Source organism: Octopus sinensis, linkage group LG8 (assembly GCF_006345805.1).
Source record: "Octopus sinensis linkage group LG8, ASM634580v1, whole genome shotgun sequence".
Taxonomy (NCBI): Eukaryota; Metazoa; Mollusca; class Cephalopoda; order Octopoda; family Octopodidae; genus Octopus; species Octopus sinensis.
In genome coordinates, this window is record NC_043004.1 from 105087539 (window position 1) to 105102542 (window position 15004).

Genomic DNA, 15004 nt, shown 5'->3' on the forward strand with positions numbered 1-15004 from the left:
GGCAGGGTGGATGGGGTCAATCACATCGACTCCCAGTATTTGACTGATACTTAATTTATCAACCTGAAAGGATGAAAGGCAAAGTCAACCCTGGTGGAATTTGAACTCTGAACATAAAGACAGACGCAAGGCTGCTAAGCATTTTGCCCAGTGTGCTAAGGATTCTGCCAGCTTTGATATGACTGTCCCAAGCGATATAAACATATCTGTCAAGACCTACCAAAAACTGAGCAAATATAAAGATCTTGAAACAGAAATCAACAAAATGTGGAACCTGAAGACTAAAACAATACCTGTTGTCATAGGTGCCCAGGGAATGATAGCAAAAGGAGCTGATTGCTACCTAGCTCAGATACCAGGAAACCCCAAAATGGCAGAAATTTAAAAAATAGTGCTCATGGGAACTGCTTATATCCTACGCAAAATACTTTCTATGTAATCTCAAGTTTTAAAACAAACGTAATTTTCTTATAGTTTCTTAAACATTCTCTAGAATAACACTATGTACAAAACCAAATATATGGCACCCTAGGCATAACACCAACATGAACTTCCAACTTGTCTCTTGAGGTCTCTGAGTGAGATTTGGAGTCAACTTGTACAAATGTAAAGCAAAAGTCAAACATAAAATAATAATAATAAACCTTTCTGCTATAGGCAAAACAGCGCCTATAAAGATCTTGAAACAGAAATCTGGAATTTTGAGGAAAAGTGCTAATCGATTACATTGACTCCAGTGTGCGACTGCTACTTATTCTATCAATTGCAACAGGATAGAAAGCAAAGCTGACCTCAGCAGAATTTGAACTCAGAATGTAAAGACGGATGAAATGCCTCTAAGTCAGTGATTCCCAATGTCGAGCATGTGCCCCACTGGTGTGGCTTGGAAAAACTGTGGTGGGCTGTGGGACTCAAATTTTTTTCTTTTTTAGTGGGACATGGAATTGCCAAAATTTTTTCTGAGTGAATAATATACTTTTTTTGTACTCAGTACTTAATAAAAGAGTTACTGGTAGACTCTTTTTTTTTCTGAAATAATTGATAAAATATTAAAAATAGAAATACTTTTTTTTTCCAACCACTGGTGGGGCATATATTTTTCTGGAAAGTTATAGTGGGGGCCTGGGAGGAAATAGATTGGGAAACACTGCTCTAAGGCATTCTGCCTGTCATGCTAACAATTCTGCCAGCTTGCTGCCTTAATAATAACAACAACAATGATAATAACAATAATAATAATGATAAAAATAATAATAATAATAATAAATAACAAGCATACTAAATATGGAGACCTGAGAATTGAGATCGCTAAGATGTGGCAGCTATGAGAGTCAAACATAAAGGTTATCGCTGTTATCATCGGAGTATTGGGTTCAATACCAAGCAATCTGGAAAAACATCTGAAAACCTTAGAAATACCCTACAATTCAGATGTATTGCAAAAGTCAGCATTACTTGCAACTGCACGCATATTGCGTAAAGTACTGTCTGTCTGAGGTCCTTGTTGTGACTTGACAAACAGTACAAACCCCTGGTAGACACAATGTCTTCAATCAAAAACCTCACGATATTGTATACTGTGCAATGTCTATAATGATGATGATGATGATGATAATGATAATAATCCTTTCTACTAAGAGGCACAAGGCCTGAAATTTTAGTCAATGACATTTCTCCCAATGCTCGACTGTTATTTATTTTATCAACCATGAAGGAATGAAAAGCAGCAGAGTCAACCTGTCCAGTATTTGAACTCAGTATGTAAAGCCTGAAGAAATACCACCAAGTATTTTGTCTGGCATGCTAATGATTCTGCCAGCTTGCTAACTTTATAATGACGATTATAATAAACTCAACAAGTCCACTATTTCCATGAAGCTGTAAGAACTCTTCTGTTAGTATAATCACCAGGGTTACAATGGGTGTCTTGAATATTGATATCTATGGTATGTGTGTGTGTGTGTGTGTTTGCATATCTGGATGAATTATAGGTGGGCATGCATAGATATAGAAAAGTACCAGTGAAAATATAGAAACTATTCCAGGTAATGCAGGAAACCATGGTTACACATGGAATGTATGTATCTGGGAATGTGTGGCCATGCAAAGTTATAGGTAGATAATTGAAGGGAATGTGCAACATGTGTACAAACATACATACATTATATATATACATATATATATATATATATATATATATATACATACATGCATACATACATCATCAGTTCATATATCTGAAAAAGAAGCATACTCTAAAGCATTAGAGCAGTGATGTATTTTTTTAGGAAGTAAAAAGTTATGGTTGGTCATAGAGTAACCATTGGTTTCACACATATAAAGGGTTATGTATTTATTCCCCCAGTTCTAGAGCAGTTACACATCTTCAGCTATTTGAGTTTGATGAGTTGCCTATATTGCTAAGTGCTTAAAAGATGCGAAACCAATGGACAACGTATGACCGGACATAACTTTTGACTCCTTAATATATATATATATATATATATGCAGAGAGAGTGTGAGAGAGAGAGACACGCCAATGTGTGTATATATCAGATCAGTATTGGTGGGTATATATATGAATATCACTTTGTATACAATAGAAAAGCTATTTAGTAAGTATCAGATCCTTGAAAGTTTTAACACACCCTGAATACAAACGTCTAGAATCTGACAGAGATTATATAGATACATTGATGAAGCTTGTGATTACACACATACACACACAGAAGCATATGATTATTAATAGCATTGTCATCTTACCTATGACTAGGTATTTAGATTCGTTTGTGCCACATTCATAGCAGCAGATACAAAAAAAATCTGTTAATGTTAATTTTTTTTCAGAACTTTCTTAATTGCAGTTGGTTTTGTCGAGTACAATACAGAATTTCATTTCTGTTAGAATAATATGAAGAAGAGGTAACATTTGAAACATGTCAGCATTCTTAACCAATCAAAGCATACAAATATCCATACATATGCCATATATATTAGTGACATGTAACATACATACAACATGCATACATTTATATACAAGAGACACTGCATACTCGTATGCGTGCATTCTGAAACCTTGGTAGAAAAAACATTAAAAAGACATTTGAAGTAAGATAGAAACATACAAGATGTCAGCCAGTTTTGCTAAGAATTTAAACAAGTCTCTTGTTCTGCATTATTTCGGTTTGATTCCTGCTTTGCTAATCGAGTCTGTAGAGCCAGTCCTCTACAGGGGTAACACTTGGGGAAAAGTGTAGTAGTTAAGAAGATAAGAACACATATCCAACTTGATATTAGTTTTACCCAGACTGCAGGCCAGTTGAGTCCAAATTTAACCAGATCTGTCTCATCGGGTCTGTTGAAAACAATAGAAAGCAAAATATGTATAACAACAACAACAAAAAGTTTGTTGATAAAGAGAAGATGAAGAGAAGCTAAGATTTGAAACAAGTTAACTCTCCATTAGAATTGACCAGTTAGTTGTAACACAAATGGTTAACCTAACTTCTGACAAGGAAAATGCAGGCATTTAAGCACCAGTGAAAACATTTAAAAAAAAAAATATTATGAGCAAACAAGGATTTCTGCTACATGATTGCTAGAAATAACAGCTAATTTCTCATTGATGGTGGTGGTGGTGAGGTTGATGGTGGTGATGGTGAGGTTGATGGTGGTGAAGATGATAGTGATGAGGATGGCAGTAGTGATGATGATGGTGGTGGTATTGATGGCAGTGGTAGTGGTGATGGTGTTGACAACAGTAGTAGTGGTAGTGATGATGATGATGATGATGATGACAATGATGGTGATGAATCAACATGACTAAAAAAAATAAAAGAAGTAAATAAAGCAGACAATGGCCTTACCTGTGCCAGTTAGTCAACTGCATCATGATGTAAAGACTGGCAAAAGAGAAAACTAGGTGGAAAAACGAATAACTGTAGATGACACCTGTAGCTTCATTGTAGATTACCTGTTGTCCTCCAAAGTCTGTGGGGTTAAAACCTAGAAAGAATGAATAAATAAATAAATAAAACAAATGAATGAATAACTGGAAGGATGAATGGAATGGATCTATAGACGTATAAGCCTCGTGAACGAATTTGTTGATTGGAAACTGAAAGCCTATCCAGTAAAGTGGTTGGCATTAGGAAGGGCATCAAACTGTAGAAACCATGCCAAAACAGACTTAGGAACTTGGTGTGTTCCCTGGCCCTGCTAGTTCCAGTCAAGCCATCCAACCCATGCCAGCATAGAAAATGGGCATTAAATGTTGATGATGAGATGATGGTGTGTCTGCGTATGCATGCATGCGTGTGTGTGTGTGTGTGTGTCTGTGTGTGCGTGCATGCATGCATGCGTGTGTGTGTGTGTGTGACTCCTTGAATTGACATCAGATGGTAGTTGTAAATGAGTATCACTGTCATACAAGCAGTGTCATTCATTTCCAGTGTTCTGCAAGAACAATGTCCAGGGAAATATTACTTTCCTTGGAAGCAGGTGATGGTTGGTGGCAAGAAGGGCATCTGGCCTTAGCAAATTTACTTCAAATATATTCTGTTCAACCCATGCACGCATGGTAAAGTGGATGTTATATGATATTGACAATGTTGTTGTTGATGATAGTGATGATGGTGAAAGAGCATGCCAAGACTCGAGACAGGTAAATAATAGAAAGAAATTTAATAACTACGAAGAATCTAGAACACGAGTCATCCCTTTAGTGCTGTTCACTCTATTACAAACATCAAGACTATGCTTCCAATTTGTGTATAGCACAGTCTCATTTTTATTTGCTTTAAAGATATTTCTGAATATGTATCAATAATGTCCAACCCATGCTAGCATGGAAAGCGGACGCTAAACGATGATGATGAATGTCTGGCCAATGCCAGCCCTGCCTGACTGGCCCTTGTGCTGGTGGCACGTAAAAGCACCCACTACACTCTCAGAGTGGTTGGCGTTAGGAAGGGCATCCAGCTGTAGAAACTGCCAGATCAAGATTGGAGTCTGGTACAGCCATCTGGTTCGCCAGACCTCAGTCAAATCGTCCAACCCATGCTAGCATGGAAAGCGGACGTTAAACGATGATGATGATGAATGTCTGCATGTAAAATGATGTCATCTGTTTAAAAGTATGTCATTTTAGATAAAACAGCAAGAAGTTTGGTGACACATAGAAAGACTGTCAAAGAATTGGAAACAAAAAAATTTTTTTGAGGTAAAAGGTATGCAGTCCACACTGTAAGGTGGTTGGCATTTGGAAGGACATCCAGCTGTAAAAACCATGCCAAAACTGACCTTGCCTGTGCTTGTGCCATGTAAAAACCACTCAGTCCACTCTGCTGGGTGGTTGGTGTTAGGAAGGGTATCCAACCGTAAAAACCCTACCAAAACAGACACAGAAGTCTGGTGCAGGCTCCTGTCAAACAGTTCAACCCATGCTGGTATTGAAAGTGGACGTTAAATGATGGTGATGATGAAAGCGATGATGTAGAAGCAGAAATGGCTATCTTCCATTCTGTGATTGCAATCTTAAACAAAAATGTTTGATCTATTGATCACTAAAAAGTAATTATTTGAAAACAACAGAATATTATTATTGATCTCTCTATATAGAGAGCAGACTTAGATTTTCGCCCTTTACTGGGGTAAATCTAATTAATTACACCCTTAATGATGGTGCTCCAGAAAGGCCACAGTCTAATGACTGAAAAAAGTATAAGAATGGAGGAATATGTGGTTAGTATTTATCTTTTCTACTTGTTTCAGTCACTGGACTGTGGCCATGCTGGGGTACTGCCTTGAAGAATTTTGTTCAAACAACATCAACTCTGGTACTTATTTTCTTAAGTCTTGAACTTATTCTATCATTCTCTTTTGCCAAATCATTAAGCTACTGGGATAAAACAAACCAACATCGATTGCCAAGCTGTAGTGGGGTTACAAACACATAAATATATTTAAACACAGACACAAATACACAAACACACACAAATGCACACACAGATACATACATATATGACATGCTTCCACACAGTTTCTATCTACTGAATTCATTTGATAGGTATTAATTGTCCCAGGTCAATAGTAGAAGATATTTTCCCAAAGTACTGCATAGTGGGAGTGAACCTGAGACTATGTGGTTGCAAAGAGAGCTTCTTAACCATACAGTTATGTTGCTACGAAAACAATAAGATAAAACTGAAGGGAGATAACCGAAGGATATCCTTCATCTACTTCGTTTTATGGTACACCAATGTAAACGCCTACTTTATTTCAAGTCTAACTCCTGTCAATGAAGACCTTGACCTTTACTGCCCTATTGATTTTAGGGATTGTCCCTGTCAAGGAAATATTTGCATTTGATGGAAGCTTATTTTTGCTATAAAGTGTGGTTATGTAGTTATACACATTACTATCAGTGCTGACCTTATATGTACAGCTGAGTAATACTTGAACCACACGGCCTAGTCCTTGCTACAGTGTGATGGTTTGTGTGCCTCAATGACCCAGGGAGTTATTTCAGTGGAGTGCAAGCTCCTGGCAGGGCCTCCCATGCTGGGCAGGTCAAAGGATTGAGGATAGACTAATATGGATTATATGATGAAGGTGCATGGCTAAGTGGTTAGAGTCTCAAGCTCATAATCATGAGGTAACAAGTTCGATTCCTGGACCGGGCTGCATGTTGTGTTCTTGAGCAAGACACTTTATTTCCCACTGCTCCAGTTCACTCAGCTGTAGAAATGAGTCGTGACATCACTGGTTCCAAGCTGTATTGGCTTTTGCCTTTCCTCTGAATAACAGCAATGCATGGGTGACTGCTGGTCTTCCATAAACAACCTTGCCTGGACTTGTGTCCTTGGTGGGTAACTTCTAGGTGCAACCCCATGGTCATTCATGGTCTTTAATATGGATCACCTCTTACTAGAGGTAAAAATGGATTGCATAGGGCCAACAACACTGCCTAGAAAAATGCAAAGTTACAGAAGCATTGATGAGAATTCAAAACCAATAGGATGGGAGAGAAAGGCCTTTCCTCGGGGAAAAGGTAGCCCAGAGTTGAGAACAGTGGAGAAAAGTTGTCGGTGGCCTATGTTCCATGGGAAGTGAAGGGCTTAAGTGAGTGAATGTAACTTAACTGAAGATTGTCAGTTATGAATCATTGTTTGCTTTCAGATCAAACAATCCATGGCACATCTTTGTTTACTGCTGAAATCAGCTCTCTAATGTGTACAAACTAGAAATCTTTCTTGTACATTAACTACATTGTTAATGATCTCTGAATTGCAGTGGAATACAGATAACTTTCATTGATTTGTCTTTGAGAAAGAACTAAGTATCTCATGGACAAGATTGCTTTCATCATCATCATGTAATGTCCATGTTCCATTCTGGTATGGACTGGATGGTTTGACAGGATCTGATAGGTCCAAAGATAGCATCATGCTCCAATATCTGCTTTGGTATGGTTTCTATAGCTAGTTGACCTTCCTAATATTGACTGCTTTACAATTTGTAGTGGATGTTCTTTTTCAGATCACTGCTACCAGTAAGGTTATCAGGCAGCTTGCAGGACTACCAACCCCAAGTGGTGGTTTGCAGGACTACCAACCTCAAGTGGTGGTTTGGGTGGAGTAGTTGGCTTTATGCTAAGAAGGTAGTGATTAAAGTATTCGAGAAAAGGGTTGCTATGACAGAAGGGAATTAATCAAAGCAATTTTTCAAATTAAAAATCTGAAAAAAATACTGGAATCTAACAGAAATGTTTGGGGAAAAACTCTTTATCCGATAAAGCTTAATCATGAGATTACCATATTATCTAATGTAACATCTGCAGCAGAGATATCTTATTTTGCTACAAACTGTATGGATGTCTGGGTATCTGTAGTAGTAGTACATAACAGTCATGATATGAAAGAGAATCAAAAATAAGACGAAACTGTAAAACTTACGGTTTTTATAACAACAACAACATGAAGTTTGTTCAGACTGGAAATAAATAAAGAAATAAAAATAAGTAGGGAAAGAATATAACCAAAATTAATTTTTTTGGAGTCAGCACAAGATTATTAGTTAAAAGCTGTGTAATAGCTAAATCCGTTTTCCTATTTTTCACAATAAGTCTGATAGTTTGCTTGTTCAAACAGTTATTTATATAACTATATTTCTATGAAGCACATTAATAAGCTTCTTGATGGAGCTCTAGCAAGCCATATATGGCAGACCAGGCAATATTTTAGCCATTAATTTATAAAAACATTATTATTATTATGATCATAATGATGATGATGATTATATCTGACATACTCAGCTTGTTGCTAGAGGTGTCATTAATGTATCAATTGTTCACTTCCTGATTATTATTATTATTATTGCATATAGTGCAAAAATGGCAATCTGGTAGAATTGTTAACATCTTGGACAAAATGCTTTGCAACATTTTTTTCTGGCTTCACATTCTGAGTTCAATTTCTGCAACGGATGATTTTACCATTTCATCTTTCCAGGGTTGATGAAACAAGTACCAGTGGAATATTGGGGCTGATGTAATTGACTAGCTCCCTCCTACAAAATTTCAGGCCTTGTGCCTATGATAGAAAGGATTATTATTATTATTATTATTATTAAAAATAGTGAGCTGGCAGAATCATTAGTATGCTGGACTAACTGCTTAGTGGTATTTTGTCTGGATTTATGTTCTGTGTTCAAATTCTGCCGAGGTCGACTTTGCCTTTCATCCTTTCACAGGTCAATAAAATAAGTACGAGTTAAGCAATAGGGTTGATGTATTCAACTGATCCCTTCCTTCAAACTTGCTGGCCCTGTACCAAAAAGGTGGAGACTGGCAAAATTATTACAGTGCCAGACAAAATGCTAAGTGGCATTTTTTCCAGTTCTTTACAGTTTGAGTTCAAATGCAGTTGAAGTTGACACTGTTTTCCATCATTTGGGGTTGATAAAATGAGGTACCAGTTGAGCAGTGGGGTCGATGTAATCAGCTTCACTCTCCCCTTAAAACTGCTGGCCTTATGGCACGTAAAAAGCACCATCCGCTCGTGGCCATTGCCAGCCTCGCCTGGCCCCCGTGCCGGTGGCACATAAAAAGCACCATCAGATCGTGGCCGTTTGCCAGACTCGTCTGGCACCTGTGCCGGTGGCACGTAAAAAGCACCCACTACATTCATGGAGTGGTTGGCGTTAGGAAGGGCATCCAGCCGTAGAAACATTGCCAGATCAAACTGGGCCTGGTGCAGCCTTCTGGCTTCCCAGATCCCAGTTGAACCGTCCAACCCATGCTAGCATGGAAAGCGGACACTAAACGATGATGATGATGAAAATGATGATTATTATATGGAGGTAGTGGATCTAGTTATATCCTTTTGTGTCTTTGAGTTCAAATCTTACCAGGGTTGATTTTGCTCTTTATCCACACAAGGTTGATAAAATAATGTACCAGTCAAATACTGGGTAGATCTTTGAAATTTGTTACTATGTGTTTAAGTTTTAAATCAATTTAACCCTTTAGTGTTCAGATTTCTCTGTCAAATATAATGCTCATTAATTCTCATTGTTTTGAATTTATCCTGCATTGTCTTGTAGCCTTGAGATATCAATGATATGATTATGTTTGAAATAACAGTTTAGATTAGGAATTGAGAAGCTAAATCTGGCCAGTTGGAACATAAAACAAGTAGAATATTTTGGTTGGATATGGCCGGTTTAAATGTAAAAGGATTAAGTAAAGTGAGGCAACCAATATTACATACTTAAGTCTGGAGTATTACACACTTGACGAAAGTAAAAATCTGAACCTATTAGCAAGTGTTCAGTTGTCTTGTACAGTAATTGGGCCTTGTTACTGGTGATTATTTTAATAATATTGGTAAGATGAAATACAGAGAAGAAAGCTAGTGAAATTTCAATTCAAAACTTTGCGGAAGAAATGCTGGATTTGCACAGGACCCATACCAGCTAGAAAAACAGATGTAAAATATGATGATGACTATGATGACAATGATGGTGGTGATGATGATGATGATTATAACAAGGTCTAAGCTGAAAACGTTTTGATGATCTCTTAGTTCCCTTATAACTGACATGGAATTTAGTTCATTATTTCTGTATGTGTTTGATACAGAATTTGATTATCTTAAGTTTGGAGTCATTTATCTTGATTGGTCATTTGAATATTCCATACCAGAATCAATCATTCAATTCTATTCAATATTCTATTCAAGCTCAGAGAAAAATGGAAGGCTTCTTTAATTAAAGTTCATTTGGAATAACAAATTCCAGTATATGTTTGTAATTGGAACATACCAGTTATGATGCTATTACCATCCTACCAAATCAACCATGGTAGATATATAATGACCACAAACTCTTTTAGTTCAGAATTATTGCAGAAGACTTAATCTTTTAGTGAGGAAAATAGATTGTATGTGCATTGCTTCATTTACAGTAGTAAATCATACCAGCCAATGGTTGTATAGTCAGAGGAGCCTGACTGTTGAAAGTTCAACCTGACAATATACACAGTATAACAGCAATGACAAAATATATGAATTGTTAACATCTCAACGTGTTGTCTGCTGATATTTAATTTAATAACCTGTGCAAAAATTATAACAGAGAAATGATTGAAAGACAGAAAGAAAGAAGTATATTTACATTTTCCTTCGCTTTATATTTCAGTTTGTAGGACTGACCAGAAGATGTGAGGCTGAGAAGGTGAAAGAAAAGAAACATAACCAATTGTATTACATTGCACAACAATTTTTGTTTTTTCCATGCAAGCATTCAGAAACAGATGTTACACAAATGTAAAGAGAGTTGTTCTAAAATAATGTTCTCTAACCCAAATAGACAACAAATTCAGACTAAGGGCCAGAATAATAACAATAAGAAGAGGAAGAAAATAGCCTGATGCAGTAGTAGCAGGCAGTGGCTCTCATGGCCTCTGATCTTAACTGGTTGGAAGTGTTAATGTGTTTGTCTTGGTGTAAAAGATGGACTACAGCAAATACTCAATACCACATGTTTGCTTGTTAATTGCTTGACCTTAACCAGCTGAGCATGATCTTTAGTGACTGATGATATGTGCATCTTTTATCACAAGCAAGATTAGTAGGGGAGCATCATAGCCACGTGTTGAGAGGGATCCTTTGGGGTTTGAATAATTCACTTCTAGAAACATGGCTGCTATATTCCTCATCCTTAAACAAACCTTATTCAGGAACTTTTTGAGTGGGATGGGCTACTCAACCTGAAGAAAATTCTAACTGGGCCCCACTTACAAGGTCAAGCACCATTTATCTTGATGGTATGCACTGCTCACTCACTCAATAATAATAATAATAATTATAAAAATTATATCTCTTCTAAACCGATTATTGATAATGTAATGAAATGAAATGGTTTCCTAAAGACCAAGAATGTATATCATTGTTGTTCGAAAAAACCAGTAATCAAAGACAATCCAGCCATAACCATCCACTCCTCTATTCAAACATACTGTAAATAGTATATAATTCATTATCCAATATATTCTTTCATTTTTAAGATAGCAGAGAGTAGTTTGAAGAAGATTTGACCATTGTTTCTAACAGAAAGAACAACCACATATCAGCACTTTAATAGGCTCATATTTGAAAAGGGCTTTGAAATTCCATGGCCCAATTCTACGTTTACAATGTTGAACAGATGAGAGACAGTAACCCTCCCCTGGATAACAAAATTACTTATATCACATTTACCATTCTCAGATGAGCTGCTGTTTATTCTTGGGACTTAAAAACATGTAAAGTTAAGTGTTCTATTCAAAACACAAAACAAAATGCATGCAATGGTTTTCAAACCAATTCCCAAGAATTTATGTAAAGATACAGACACATTTTATATGTGTTTAGTTTCACTGCAAAATTAAGTAATGAGAGATTTTTTCAGCAGCTTCAGATGAGACCTGAGTCAATCAGTTCGATTGTTATTTAACTATACAACAGAATTCTCTCATAGCTCAACTCTAAAATGTTGATGATAGTTATGGAATGCTATTTAATTAAAATGAAAGCATAATTTGTTGCTGACGCAGTTTGTTTACATAAGAATACAGAGTCACTGGACAGACATTCACAACCCACACCGAACTGGTACTACGACACGAGTACAGTGGTTTGTGAATATGTAAATAAATACAAGGATTCAATAAATGTTTCCTTTCTCTCAGTATGAAGTTCACCCAACAATAAACAATCCAGTGTGATTCATAAACTAACTTTAAAATAATAACCACAAGTTAACTCCTATCTATATTCAAATAATGTTTCACTGGAAAATTAGGTCAGCAGTGACCTTTTCAGCATGACAGCATAAGCTGAGATTCAAACAAATTAATTCTGTTCTTATTTAACAAGTCACCAGGATCTGCTTAGCCTAATACCATGTTTAACCATGTATCTCCTCTGCAGCAAGATACATGAGTCCCTTATTCCTACTTAAGCCTTTCTACACGAGGCACAAAACCAACTCCATTGTATATTCCCATTTGCTCAAGGGATCTAACCTTATGAATCATTTGCTGACCTTACTGGTCACCAAGGAAACATGCAAAAGCAGACATTGGAGGCCAACACAATTCTCAGGGTAGTTGGGTCCTGTTAAACCGTCCATCCCATGCCTCATGGAATATAGACGTCAAATGATGATGAATAAATTATTCTAGTGTCTGATAGATACCAGATCAAACCCATACTCTTCACACATATAAAACAATGTCATTGATAGACGAGGCATGTTAATCAGGAGTATACTGCTTATTGCTGTTTTCAATAATTAATAAGTAGACATTAAAGTTAGTGTTATGGGAGATGTGACACTGTTAGTAGCTGGTTAAGTTAGTTGATGTATGGAGGGTGGGTGGAACTATGTCAACGAAGATGACTGAAAGTGTGTTCGTGGGTGAATGTATAGATGAAAAGCTATGTGTGCACATGTGAAAGTATTTATGCAGTGGGAAGCATGTATGAAGTATAGGCTTCATAGGCAAAAAATAAAACAAATACAAAATATAATACAAACAATCGTAACAGATAGAAAAGAATGCATCACAACCAGACAATCACAACAACAAACATTCAACCATTGCCACAACCGTCACACAACCGGCAATGCAAAAATGAAACCTACAACAGTCAGAACAACAAGCATTAGAACCATCATGACAGCTGCTATCACTATGACAACAAACACTACCATCACCACAACAATCATCATAATGAAAACTGTTATGACAACAACTACCAATGCTACTACAGCAACAACAGTTACAACAAACACTAACAACAATCATAACAAGACCAAGGAAATTCGCCCAACCAGAATTCTAAATCAACAAAGCAGAACTGACCTGGAATAAAGGGCTAGGGCAATCATAAGCACCAATCCACCATAGGCCGATATGTCATCACTGATGACAGGGATGGGACGGCACCTGTACAATAATGTATCATTAACAGCGATGTCTGAGCTGGACAGGACCTTACTGAAGGAATTCTTGGGAAGAATTGTGTCAGACAAGGATACTGCAAAAAAAAAAGTAAATAATAAATAAATAATAATAATAATGATGATGATGATGATTTCTGTCTTTGATAATAATAAAAATTTCTAATTAATAAAATTAGGTTTCAAATTTTGGTACAAAGCCAGCAATTTCAGGGGTGGGGATAAGTCGATTACATCAACCCCAGTATTCAACTGGTACTTATTCTATTGACCAAAAAGAATGAAAGGCAAAGCTGACATCAGTAGAATTTGAACTCAGAATGTGAAGATAGATGAAAACAGGAATAAATAATCCAGAATCTTTGTCTGGTACCAGATCGATCCCAAAATCTAATCAGTTCATGCCAGTCATGAAGCCAAACATCCCTGAAAGTTTTATCCGAATCCATCCATTGATTCTTGAGATATCCTGTCCACAAACAAACAAACATGATTGGAAACAATACTCCACCTTCGGTAAGGCAGAGATAATGATAATTTGCTATGGCAGGACCAGGCTACAGCAGGGATTCTTAACCATTTTTTATCTATGGACCTTCATAGGCATCCGATGTTGAAAAGCTAGTTTTATAGAGACTTCTTTCAAAATTCCTATTTTGTTTTTCACATATTAACTTCTGTGGGTTGAACTATGAAAAATGCTAGAGAAAGAAGCCAATCTGTTTCTTGCAATATATACCTTTACATATCTAAAGGATAATGCATATGTTGCAAGATGATGATGTTGATTCCATGAAAGAAAGATAGTGGCCAAAGTTGTCGATACCATATTTATTTCTCCATTACAAATAATTAAAACCAAGCCACGATGGGTAGGCATGTATAAAAACCGCCGGATAGCATACAAGGTAATGAGAGTTATATTTTCTTGTAAAAGGGTAGATAGCATTGGACTTACTTATTCCCTGTTGTTCTAGCAGTCGTAACTAAATAGATCAAGTCGAAGAAAAAGTGAATGAATGAGGAAGTAAGAGATGGGTGGACAGGACAACTGTATCGTTGATGAATTCCGTAGCTGTTCCACTATGACATTCTGTTGAGACAGTATTTCAAACCAGTCAAAAAGGCGGTGAACTGGCAGAAATGTCAGTACGCCAGGTGAAATGCTTATCGGTACTTCGTCTGCCACTATGTTCTGAGTTCAAATTCCACCGAGGTCGACTTAGTCTTTCATCATTTCGGGGTCGATTAAATAAGTACCTATTATGCACTGGGGTCAATGTAATCGACTTAATCCTTTTGTCTGTCCTTGTTTGTCCCCTCTATGTTTGGCCCCTTATGGGCAGTAAAGAAATAAGTATTTCAAATCAGTCAGCCTGCTCTTTGTCTGTTGTCTCTCCAAATGATTGTATTCATAACCATATACACAACAGCTACATGGATGTGCATACCATTGAGAACAAGATGTGGGTCAATGGAGGCCAACTGTTATTGTCTG

At 36.8% G+C, this 15004-nt stretch overlaps 1 protein-coding gene across 1 annotated transcript in view; it reads right to left on the reverse strand.

Annotated features, from left to right (window-relative positions):
* Nucleotides 1-2227: 2227 nt before the first annotated feature.
* Nucleotides 2228-15004, reverse strand: part of LOC115215161 (serine incorporator 5-like) — a 42174-nt gene continuing 29397 nt past the window's right edge. The window contains 5 exon segments of the mRNA XM_036505175.1: nucleotides 2228-3355; nucleotides 3867-4005; nucleotides 7956-7992; nucleotides 10675-10726; nucleotides 13409-13583. Coding sequence (XP_036361068.1) covers nucleotides 3145-3355; nucleotides 3867-4005; nucleotides 7956-7992; nucleotides 10675-10726; nucleotides 13409-13583 — 614 coding nt within the window. The 3' untranslated portion in view covers nucleotides 2228-3144.